Genomic DNA, 11,317 nt, shown 5'->3' on the forward strand with positions numbered 1-11,317 from the left:
GCTCAGGGGCTTTACAATGCCTTCCAAAATATCTTCTTGATACACTTTAGCCCCTGTTTTGACGCCTTTTTTACAAAAATGAATTTTTGTTGCCCCCAGATAGGAAACGCCCAACCAAACCATCACAGATGCTGGATGATGACCTCGTTGAACAACAGAAACCTTTTGGGCAGCTTCCGAACTGCTGTGGGTATATACTCTATCATTTTGCTTGTTAAAATGTTCTTCAATTGTAAAAATTTTTTCATCCGAAAAATGAATTTCTCGATGCTTCTTATCTGCGTACCGACGTAAAAGTAGTTTTGCTCTTTCTTGCCTAATTCTTTTTAAACGTGCTGTAAGAAGATGCCCCTTTTTTCTAGTATAAGCATGAAGCTTAAGGTCTTCATTGATAATTCGCTTCAACGATACCCTTGACAAATTTCTGCATAGCCATCAACTTCTGCTTTCGTTTTGGATTTCGGCGAATGCGAGCCTCAACAGCTTTTATGACTGCTGGTGTTCGAATAGTTCGAGGTCGACCCGAGCTGGCTTGTCATCGGTAGAAGAGGCTTCATTGTAACGCTTGATGGTGCGATAAACAAATTTCTGGGTGATTTTCAAATTTTTCAGTAATTTGAAAATCGTTGGTGCAGAGTGCCCACACCTGTGTAATGCAATGACGGCAACACGATCTTCTTTTTTATCCCAATTCATCTTTATACAACAATCAATCGGAAAACTATTGACAATTTCCTATTCAACAATGACAGGAAATTAAATGACATAACTTCATTTGTTTTCAACGCTTACTTAGATGTTAAAAAAAAAAAAAATGTTGGGACAAAACTTATGACCAGACTAGGTACATATTCGCAGAAAGGAACGTTTTTAGTTTCGCAATTGACCTAATGATTTTATTGGCTACGCAAACAGAAGAAAATTTCTTATTCGTACTCATTATAAACTTATGACTTATGACGTTTCCCTTGTTACACTTTTAGGAAAATGTTTGACTTTTAGCAACGCATTCTTCCAAGTCCAACAACATTCCAATATAATTCTCCCACATCCCACATCTTCTGTCGAGCTCACACTTTTTTTCACCAAGTAAATTCGATCCTGTTCTCTTCTAGACAAGTGGCAACTCATGCTTTACAATACAAGCTTAACATAATCAAGGTTTCATCCTCGTCACTTGATATCTCTGATAGAATCCACTAATAACAATTTGCGAAACCCAATCCTTAATCCTACTTGTCACGGATCCAATTTCTCTAAAACAGTGTCCTGTTATCTGAAACCTAAAGATATGAGTTCTAAGTTGCCAAAAACTCTTGAGATGCTAATTTGACTAATTACAAATTCTTCGAAATTTAGTGATTTATGGAAGACGTTTAATCGGCGGGAATTAATGGATCCCTTCTTATCCCCAGATCTAGTCGCTGACAAGGGCCTATTTATAATGGATTGTTAGGTCGTTAAAAATGTGATTCGAAACGCCAGCTGCCTCCAAAGTACGCATCGCTTCTTTTATTATCGGCCCTCGACTCCAATCAATCGATTTAGAAAAAAGAACGAATTAATCACTAGAGCGGAACATTTTACCCAAAGCAACTTCCTTGGAGTTCACTTTATTAAATAATAATCCCGAATAGCGGCGACGAACGAGACGGGTAAATCTACAGGACGACGCAATTAAAAACTTTCATAGAAATGAAGTTTAAATTTTAAAAGGATCCGAGTTTGAGGAAAAAAAGACTTCACTGCGACTACATAAAAACTCTATGCAATTAACATTTGTTTACATAATTAGAACTCTTTTTTATTCTAAAATCAAATTAACCCCAAAACACAAAATAATTAACTTAAATAAAAAAACTTTTTGTAATTCCAACTTTATTCTTGATTTCCTAAATTGCCGAGATGAATACCAATACCCTAATTAAGCGCCCCTTTCTGTAAGCCGTTCTGTCTAAAAATTGGATTTCCTTTACCCCTGAAAATGCCAATTAAACATCACTTCGTCATCCGGAAACGTGAATGATTATAAAACCATTTCATACAGGAAGCGTGCGAATCACCGCGCGCATATCAAAAAGTTGAGTCTTGGAAACTGGACGCCGCTCACATTTTGAACACCCCAAAGGGCCTTCAATTCATAATCGCAAACCAAATCGGTTTTTGATAATTGGCCACGACGATTGACATCTCCGGAGGGACTTTACTCGTCCTTTTTGTGAAGTCACTGAACCCACAAACCCTCAACCGGATTTTCGCCCCGTACACATCCTCGTTTGATAATAATATATCGAATGACCGGTTTCTTGAATCGGACAGGAGGGCTAAATAATCTGGTTTCGTAATGAATGGACACACATCTCGGCCGTAAAAATGAATGAGTCTTAAGATAAGAAGCAAAGATGGGGCGATAACTTAAAACATGTTAAAGAAGAATCTCCGCTTCTTGCCATCGTTTTAATTAATTTTTGACACGGTTTTATGGAAATTACTCTCTGGAGGATAATTAGAAAATGGCGGCACGATGAGCCTATAAACATAGCGATTTTACAGCGTCATAATTATCTATACTTAATGATTAAGAGAGTTTATTATTTTCCCGTGGATTCCGTAGCTGCATAGTTGCTAGAATCCCAGAACCGTGCAAAATGACACAATTGTGAGCGCGGTTGAAAGCACAACTTAACATCCTGTAGGCCATTCCCGCCCCATACACTTGTATGTACATAAACCGGTGATAACTATCTTGATTTATTCCTGCGTGAGCTCATTAAATCCTGTCTTATTGCGTCTTGATCCAGTTTAAAGACCTTGGGATAGAAAAAAGTCGCAAATGGTTGCTCGCACGTGCCGTTTTAACAAAGGGCTGCAAACAACAAGCATCACGTTCTTTTTTCGTGCCGGTATTTGACGGTTGCAGTCAGGAGAACAGGGAAAAAAATCCAGCAGCTGCATCCGTCAGGCGCACGTGGCGGCTTTGCTGCGGAGGGCCGGTTCTAACCCCTCGGGAATGAAGAGGGATTTCCTACTGATCAACGTGCATACAAAACAAAGGGTTTTAAGTGAACAAACATGAACTTGATATTTCAGGTCGCGAACAGCAAGAGGAAATTTGGGTAGTTTTATAGGTGGAACTATTTGTACACAGTGGAAGGATGAGTTGTAAAAAGAATTTTATATGTTTGTAAAGCTTGGAACTGCCGTTTATAATTTTTAGGGTTCAGGCTGGTAGCAAACTCTTCTTTGAACACATATTAAGGTAAAACAAGATTAGAATTTCGCCATTTCAGATCTTTTTTTTTTCTTTTTAGAAGATTATCCAATTTTTTATTCTCATTGGAAAGTTCAGGTAGTCTGGCGTTCTGTCACCTATATTTACCAAAGCACTAAAGATTGGATTGGAACAGCGTCGCTAAATTTATAAATAGAAGCATAAAACATAATGGGTGGCATACCAATATTGACACAGGCTCTGATATTTCAACCATCATTAAGCCATCATAAATTAATAATTTATTGTTTTTAAATTTATTCATCATCATTCTGTGATTTCGTAAATAAATATTTCTAATCAGAGTCCCAACTATTAATGGATCGTTATGTTAGACATAATTTCCATTTTTTTTATTGTTTCCTTAAAATCAGATGAAGAACAACATGTTTGGTAACTGCAGAGGTACTTTGTGTTTTATTTATTAATGGTTCCTTCCATGTAATAAAATATTACCATAACATTACTTTGCCGGTATTAAGTGTACGCCCTTTACCACCCCGGTTGCGGCACTTTAGACACTGAATGCTCGAAAAGCCCGCGAGTGATGTAATCAACTGAGCGGACATTGGAGGTAAAACAAATCTCACTCCCAACATTAGAGTGCACTTGAAGTTGTAGTAAATTGTGTATATTTACAAATTTTATTTTTTAACTTAATTCGCAGTCTCAAAATCCGTTTAATAATGTTTTTAAAGAAATAACTCAGTTTTTGTACCCGCATTTGGAATAAGCCTGAAATTTTGCGTTTAATGAACCCTCCTAATGTAAGTTTGCTTATAAACTTGCTTGGTTTTTTGAGAGTGATTTTTAAGAAAATTTTTCAAATCGAAAAGTACGTTTAATGTCTTTAAGTTACATATCACTCAAAAGACCAGCTCGAAGTCTATCATTTGACCAAATTTTAAGTTGGTAGGAAAAATAGTTATATCTAAATATCTAAAATCAGATTTTGAACAACAATAGCGCATCTTCATATTATGGTGGTTTAAAAGATATTGTCCATTAAAATTTTTGTATAAAAACAACTATCCGAAACTTTGATCGCCCATAACTGAGTTGTTTGTTGTCGTACCTGCATTTCGAGCAAGAATTTGGAATCTGCGTGCAATTTTGCTTCAAATGAGTACTTTATAACTTAAGTTTGATCAAAAAATTAATGTGATATCGACCGAAGTAAAGGTAGGTATTACGTTTAGTCGGGCAAACATTTTAATGCGATTTTTTCGTTCAAGCCTGTAATTGTAATTTTTAAGCCACAACAATAAAATTTTGAGAGGTTACTAAATTGTAAAATTATAAATCGAAAGATACAAATTTTGAAATTTTTCATTTTAGGGATGAACCAAAAACTTCGTAAATAATACATTAAAGACTATAAGTCGATAATTTTAATGCCAAAACAATCAAATTTGAGGAAGTTACGTGTCTGGACTTAAGTCCGGCAAATTGCAAAATTACAGACCAAGAGAGACTAATTTTAGATTTTTTTATTTTGAGAATGGACCAAAAACCCCTAAAAAAATATGTTTTGGGCTGTAACTCTGGTAGTTTTAACGCCACAGCAATGAAATTTGCGGATGTAACTAATTTAGACATCTTATTCACTCTGTAAATATGCAAAATTTTAGAGCAAATGATACAAATTTTAAAAAATTTTACTCTGAGGCCAGACCAAAAATTAAAAATTAAAAAAAAACATTAAAGCCTACAGGCTTACAACTCTGGCAATTTTAAGACCACAGCAAAGAAATATGGGGGGTTACTAATTTGGTCTTGCTTGATGGCTCTGCCAAATTGTGCAATAATTTTGCAGTAAAAAAGCCAATTTAAAAAAAAAATATTTTGAAAATGGATCAAAAACTTTAAAGAGATAAACACATTTGTTCTGCGTGTCTTGCGTTCATTTGGGTATGAAACTCTAAGCGCAAAACTAGCATTTCTAAAGTTAAAGTGGTAGTTGCGTGAATTCTTAAAGCAAAGCGCAAAAAACTTATCTGAACGTAAACAACGACAACTATAGACTTGCTATAAAATCGCAAAAATGGATAAATATTGTGAACAACCCAGCAGCTGTCGTCAAATAATGCTTTCTAATAGTCCCTTTACAACTGCTCAAAACAAAAAATATTACAAAAGTATTTTACGTAATTTACAAAGATCTATCTACATTTTACATTTTGTAGCCAAAACTCAAAAAACGTTCGCAACATTTTGACTGACTGCAAATAATCAAATTATTTAGATAATCAATCTATCAATTAATTAATCAATGTAGAGAAACTAAAACTTGAACGTAATTTCTATTACAAATTTACAGTTAATTTAGTTATAAAAATGTGTTTAAAAACAAAATTCCAAAGCGCGTTACAATGTTTGAGTTTGTTTTACCTCCAATCTCCGATCAGCTGATCGCAGCAAGAGAAGCTGTCAAGAATTGCAGGTTATGTTTTTTCTCGGTACGTCAAAACCGTCAAAACAATGTAGTCTTCTAATCTAATTCTCGTAATAAAAATTCCATATAGTCTTATTACAATTTTATTCAAAAATAGCTTATAGATTTACATAATTACATTATAATCATCGTAATATTCAGAAGACACCCCACTGAATGCTACAAGTCATTTTTGAACTTACCACAAAACTCGCATTACCTATTTACAATCTAACAGATTTCACTCTATTCTATTTGAAATCATCAATATATTAAGTATACTTCTAGATTCTTAATCTTAACATGAACTGACAAAAATATACATGTAGTAATCAGACTATTAATCATTCTACTTAAAAATCAGACAGTAACGTAAGCAGTTCTCAACTACCCACACTTACTGCTATCCAGTCATCAAAAATAAATCGCCACTTTGGAAATACCACAAAAAAAACCATCAGTATAAAATAATCGAATAATTCGTTCAACCAAAATTTTGATAATTACTATAATCTGCCGCTGTAAAAGTCGCCGAACTCGCCACCGGGGCAACTATCGAATAAGTCACCGCTGAAACACCTTGTTGAAACGCCGCGGACGCTGACGCCGCCCCTACATCCTGATTTTTACCACCAACTTCGCTCTTGACAGGTGTCATTACGAATCCACCACTGTCTGTCTTGAATTTAAGATCCCCCGCACTTCCAACGAGATTAATAAGTCCTGAATTTTGTAACTCTACGATTTTCGGATCGAGCACCAAATTTTCTCCCGAAACACTTAGAGACCCCATGAAGCCCATGCTGTGAGCCAGCAACTTAACATTTTTCGTGTCATCCAGCTCCTCCTCCTTCTTCGGTTTTCCGTGTGTTTTAAACCTAATTGGAGTAGGCTCCACCACGGGCGTGACCGGCTCAACTCTATGCCCACCTTTGAGATCAGGTTGAGTCTCCACCCAATGACCAGTCGTGCGTCGATGGGATTTAAGTTGTCCTGATTGGATAAAACGAGCGGGGCACATCCCACAGGCGTATGGTCGGGCTCCGGTGTGACGACGCATGTGTAGAGCAAGATCATTGGATTGGGTGAAGGCACGCCCACAAATGTTGCAAACGTAGGGGCGTTCTCCGGTATGGACACGGGTGTGGCGTAACTGAAAGAGGCGGAGTTAAGAAAGGTTTCGGTCTCAACGCATTGATGACTCACCAATTTATTGCTTTTATTGAAGGATTTACCACATAGGGCACAATGGTATGGTTTCTCTCCAGAGTGAGTCCGTTCGTGACACTTGAGATCGTGGGACCTTGGAAAGCCTTTACCACATTGACTGCATTTGTAGGGGCGCTCACCAGTGTGACGACGCATGTGTACGATCTATAGCAAAAATGTGTCCAAGAACCAACATAGAAGGGATCGTTGAACTCACCATATTACTTGAATTATTAAACTCTTTTCCACAATAAATGCAGAGATGCAACTTCGTGGTGTCTTTAATTCCTGTGTGTATACGTTGGTGGGTCTTGAGATTATCAAGTCGATTGAAAGCTTTACCGCACTCTGGGCAAACATGTCGTTTGTCCTGCAGTAAGTGGATTTTAATATGACGGGCCAAATGGTCAGACCTAAAATTTTCAATGACACACCTTTTAGCTACGGAATAGTTAACTCACCTGCTGAAAGTCTTCTCGCAGATTGAACACGTCAAATTGTCTTCTTTCTCAGTCGCGCTCTGATGCACTTTCAAGTGCCGAATCAAATGCTCACCCCGACTAAACGGCTTATTACAAATCGTACAAGCATAAGGCTTATTAATATGATCCTCCTCCACATGCTTCGCCAAATGTTCCAAAGTCGCATACGCCTTATCACACCTATCACACTTATGTATCAACAACGCTCGATGTAAAGTCATGTGGCGCGTCAAATGATTGGCTCTCGCAAACGCTGCATCACACACGTGACACACATGAATTTTGTGATTGGCGGATTTCGCAGTAGGAGGACTGTCCTTGACATCTGAGTCAGAAAGAGTCGCTTCTGGCTCTAGTACCTTCTCAACTTCCTCTTTTTCTGTAGGCTCTGGTGGCGGTGGAACTAAGGGTTCATCTTCTTTGTTTTCTTCGTCTTTATTGTCGTCGGTTTTCGAGACGTAAGTGCTCAACGGAACGTCACTTTCATCGGACATTCCGTGCTCGGTTTGCATGTGGTGGTTGAAACTTTTCTTGTACTTGAATTTTCGGTCACAGAATTCGCATTCCATAACTTTTTTTTCTACTGGCTTTGGTTTCTCTAGTTCACGGATGCCGTGCGTCTGAAGGTGGCGCTTCAGGTGGCTCGTTTTTGTGAAGCTTTTCTCGCAAAGCTGCGGAAAAAGGAGATATAAATTAAATTATTAAAATTGCTTGTTTTTATAAGTGGTTATAAGTTTGAAGATTTACCATAAACTTGAGCATCACAAAACCACAAAAACCGCACCGCAATTAAAAAAAACTTCTCCTCAGTCACCTTGGTAATTCTCAAGCATGTTTTTGTTCAAAAATGTTTTTTGTTTGTGTCATTTTCATATTACTTGACATAAACAAAAAAATGATTCAATCAAAGACGTGACTTGAAATCACAGATGACAGGTTTCTTATTTGGTGTTATGACCCACGTGACTGAATAATAGTTCGTGTTTGGCTTGTTGGACTTACTTTACATTTGGCTAGATCTGAGCCCGTGTGCCGCCTCATGTGGATCTTGAGCCCCACGAATGTCGTCATAATCTTAAAACAATATTTACATTCATAAGTCCCTTTGTCTTTTTTTGCAGTCCTTGTTTTTGGTTTGAAGTAGTCTTCCAATGCGTCTTCTTCCTCCTCCTCTCCAACTCCATCATCGTCGTCCTCCATGTCCATAGGCAGAGTGTTGTCGCCATCGCTGAGATTCTCGGATGGGGCAGCCTGCTCGCCGTTCTCACCTTCGTCGCTTTTTTCGTCTGTTTTATGCGTTTTCTTATGAGACAACAAATGACTGAGTTTCATAAAAGACATGCCACACTCTGTGCATACATGTCCAGGATCAGTCTTCACGTGTGTCTTCATGTGTCTGATTAAATGATGTGTCCTGGTGAATTGGGCATTACAAATATGACACGATCGAAGTTTATCCCCTGTGTGACGCCGCTGGTGAATCCGCAGCCCCTTTTTCGTCCTCAACACTTTCTGGCAAAAGGGACAAGTGAAAGACGATGACAATTTCCGTTTGGTGTTGTCCTCGTCGTCGCTGTCACTGTCATTGTATAGTTCTGGAATGTTGAAATCTGGTTGAACAACAATGTCACAGGACTCCTCTTTAATCACAGAGTCACTTTGATTGGTCAATTCTCTTAAAGTAGAGTCAGACTTTTGGCATTGCTGCTTAAACTCATAGGCTAGATTCAGTTTGTTTTCACAATTGACGCATAGGAGGTTAGGAAGACCATCTCCAGACGCAACCTGGAAACAAAAGGGTGTGTCTCACAAAAAGGGGGCCCCATTGAAATACTCACAACGACAGCAGCGCAATCCATCAACATTTCCGCGAGTTGCAGTGTTTGGCCGCCCAGTTCTTTAGAATCAAAGACATTTCGCATATTCTCATTTTGGCACATACAGGAACGACATATTTTGTCTATAACCAACTCTGTCGTTTTATTAATCATTATAACTACACTTTTTCAATAGAAAATACAAGTTAACATAATTGCCGAAACTATTTCAGGCACAAAATTATTTTGTTGTTTGCTACGGATAAAGCCAGGACGCGATCTTTGCGCACTCGCTGTGGAATCCCCATAATAAATGTCACTGCCTCGAATTGTGAATCACAAAAAGAACACTCGGGGAAAACTTATCGATATTTATTTATTTACATGACTAACAATAAATAAATCGACGAAAATCAATGAAATGTCTCGTACAATGTTTGACGTTTGGTGGCGATTGGCAACATTGCACCATTCAAAATCACCCGCTAATTAACACAGTTCATCTAGAATATAATTATTTACAGCTTTATAGACGCATAATGTACTTCTTTAGTGTTCCCATTTAGACTTTCTTTTTACAAATTCTTCCTTTCCGTCTTCTTGGATTGCTGGATAGTAGCCAAGAGCGTCATATTGATTCCTCATGTATGCAATATATCCCAGACACCCAGTGAATGCAACCAAACCCAAGCCCATAATAACCAAATTCTGAAATAAGAAAGCAGCACATATGTAACCTTTACTGTAATTTTTGAAAAATACTCACAGGCTTGACATACAACTCAAAATTTATGGTTCTGAATAGTGTCGTTGATCGTACAGATCGTAGTCCATCGCCAGGAGCAGGCGCCTTTTTGTCTGATATTTCGTTTTTATCCATTTCTTATAAAACAACACCAAAAGCTGGAAAAATTTAGATAACCTCAAATTGAAATCTGACGGATGTGGTTATAAATCCGCCCGTGCTACCAAACCAACCAATTTATCCACTAAAATTAACAATCACTACCTACCTAAAAAATCAATTTTTAATCCACTGTATTTAATGTAAAAAATTTTTTATACTTCAAACATTTATTATTTTTTATTTAAATATTGTACATGTATTGTAATGTAACCCTAACCACTACAGTTGGTAGTACTTGTTACTAAAATTGTGACAATTTGATTCGTTTTGAATTTAAATTTTTGACATTCGTAGCCGTTATAATTTTAAAGTGTTTTTTGTTGTGAAATCTCAGTTTAAATAAATCCAAAATGTCAGACGTGGCCCAGCAGACGAAGTCGTCCATAACTCTGAAAGGCTCCGCCGAAATCGTTTGCGATTACTTAAGTAAAACCGCCGATATTCCTAAAAGTGAGGTTATGTCTATTTTTTCTAGATTTCGGAATCAACTCAATTTTATTTCAAAGAGGCTTGTATCCCCCTGAAAACTTCCAAAGCGTTGAAAATTATGGTTTAACGATTCTAATGTCCACCGATAACAAGATAAAGGAGTTTTTATCATCAACTTTAGGCCAATTGAAAGGTAATGACACAGAGTTTGAGACACTTTTTTCATTTCTTTTTTATAGAATGGTTAGTTCAAAGGAGTGTTACCAAAGTTGCGTTAATTGTAACGAACGTTCGAACTCTGGAAGTAATGGAACGATGGGATTTTCATGTCGAGTATGAAGGGAGCCCTGATGAGACAGGAGGGCAGACATCAGAAAAACCGTTAAAAGTAATCAAGAATGAAATTAGGGATGTTTTAAAACAAATTGCATCGTCCGTTGCGTACTTACCATTATTAGATTGTTTATGTAGTTTTGATATCCAGATTTATACTAAGAATAACATAGATTTGCCACAAGAATGGAGTGAGGCTCAAGCAGCTCATGTAAAGAACGCGCAGACTGTGAAAATGCGATCGTTCTCAACACAGATTCACAAAGTTGATACTGTTGTTACTTATAAGAATGAAGACTGAATAGTTATAAGTACAATAGCAGCAACTTTTTGTAGGTTCCAAGTGAAACAATTATTATGTTTTGAATTTTTATTAGCATAATTATTGTCGATATATATTTAAAAGTACTTTTATTTTTTTTCTCACTAGGCAAT

General features: G+C 37.2%; 3 protein-coding genes across 3 annotated transcripts; 1 reads left to right on the top strand and 2 right to left on the bottom strand.

Annotated features, from left to right (window-relative positions):
• Positions 1-5,815: 5,815 nt before the first annotated feature.
• LOC148174001 (uncharacterized) lies at positions 5,816-9,519 on the bottom strand. The gene is made up of 6 exons (XM_088036688.1): positions 9,235-9,519; positions 8,399-9,181; positions 7,376-8,067; positions 7,132-7,327; positions 6,912-7,079; positions 5,816-6,858 (listed from the first exon to the last, which is right to left on the bottom strand). The coding sequence occupies exons 1-6, from the start codon at positions 9,385-9,387 to the stop codon at positions 6,190-6,192; spliced, it is 2,661 nt and encodes an 886-aa protein (XP_087892814.1). The 5' UTR covers positions 9,388-9,519; the 3' UTR covers positions 5,816-6,189.
• A 50-nt stretch (positions 9,520-9,569) lies between these two features.
• LOC148174002 (small integral membrane protein 8) lies at positions 9,570-10,189 on the bottom strand. The gene is made up of 2 exons (XM_088036689.1): positions 9,980-10,189; positions 9,570-9,921 (listed from the first exon to the last, which is right to left on the bottom strand). Exons 1-2 carry the CDS (start codon positions 10,091-10,093, stop codon positions 9,763-9,765), a joined length of 273 nt encoding a protein of 90 aa, XP_087892815.1. The 5' UTR covers positions 10,094-10,189; the 3' UTR covers positions 9,570-9,762.
• A 158-nt stretch (positions 10,190-10,347) lies between these two features.
• On the top strand, positions 10,348-11,263 carry mad2 (mitotic arrest deficient 2). Its single transcript, XM_088036681.1, has 3 exons — positions 10,348-10,546; positions 10,596-10,742; positions 10,789-11,263. The coding sequence occupies exons 1-3, from the start codon at positions 10,471-10,473 to the stop codon at positions 11,181-11,183; spliced, it is 618 nt and encodes a 205-aa protein (XP_087892807.1). The 5' UTR covers positions 10,348-10,470; the 3' UTR covers positions 11,184-11,263.
• Positions 11,264-11,317: the final 54 nt, after the last annotated feature.

The sequence above is a fragment of the Gnatocerus cornutus genome, chromosome 5, assembly GCF_029298725.1.
Source record: "Gnatocerus cornutus isolate USDA-ARS CGAHR chromosome 5, icGnaCorn1.1, whole genome shotgun sequence".
Taxonomy (NCBI): domain Eukaryota; kingdom Metazoa; phylum Arthropoda; class Insecta; order Coleoptera; family Tenebrionidae; genus Gnatocerus; species Gnatocerus cornutus.

What these genes read in the sequence shown, in the direction of transcription:
- LOC148174001 (XM_088036688.1), bottom strand. Translation starts at nt 9,387, where the DNA reads ATGATTAATAAAACGACAGAGTTGGTTATAGACAAAATATGTCGTTCC. An exon ending in TGGATTGCGCTGCTGTCGTT is followed by an intron (nt 9,182 to 9,234) that starts GTGAGTATTTCA and finishes TTTTGTTTCCAG; the next exon opens with GTTGCGTCTGGAGATGGTCT. An exon ending in TGCGAGAAGACTTTCAGCAG is followed by an intron (nt 7,328 to 7,375) that starts GTGAGTTAACTA and finishes TGAAAATTTTAG; the next exon opens with GTCTGACCATTTGGCCCGTC.
- LOC148174002 (XM_088036689.1), bottom strand. Translation starts at nt 10,093, where the DNA reads ATGGATAAAAACGAAATATCAGACAAAAAGGCGCCTGCTCCTGGCGAT. An exon ending in TTGAGTTGTATGTCAAGCCT is followed by an intron (nt 9,922 to 9,979) that starts GTGAGTATTTTT and finishes TTCTTATTTCAG; the next exon opens with AATTTGGTTATTATGGGCTT.
- mad2 (XM_088036681.1), top strand. Translation starts at nt 10,471, where the DNA reads ATGTCAGACGTGGCCCAGCAGACGAAGTCGTCCATAACTCTGAAAGGC. An exon ending in AATCGTTTGCGATTACTTAA is followed by an intron (nt 10,547 to 10,595) that starts GTAAAACCGCCG and finishes TATTTTTTCTAG; the next exon opens with ATTTCGGAATCAACTCAATT. An exon ending in AACTTTAGGCCAATTGAAAG is followed by an intron (nt 10,743 to 10,788) that starts GTAATGACACAG and finishes TCTTTTTTATAG; the next exon opens with AATGGTTAGTTCAAAGGAGT.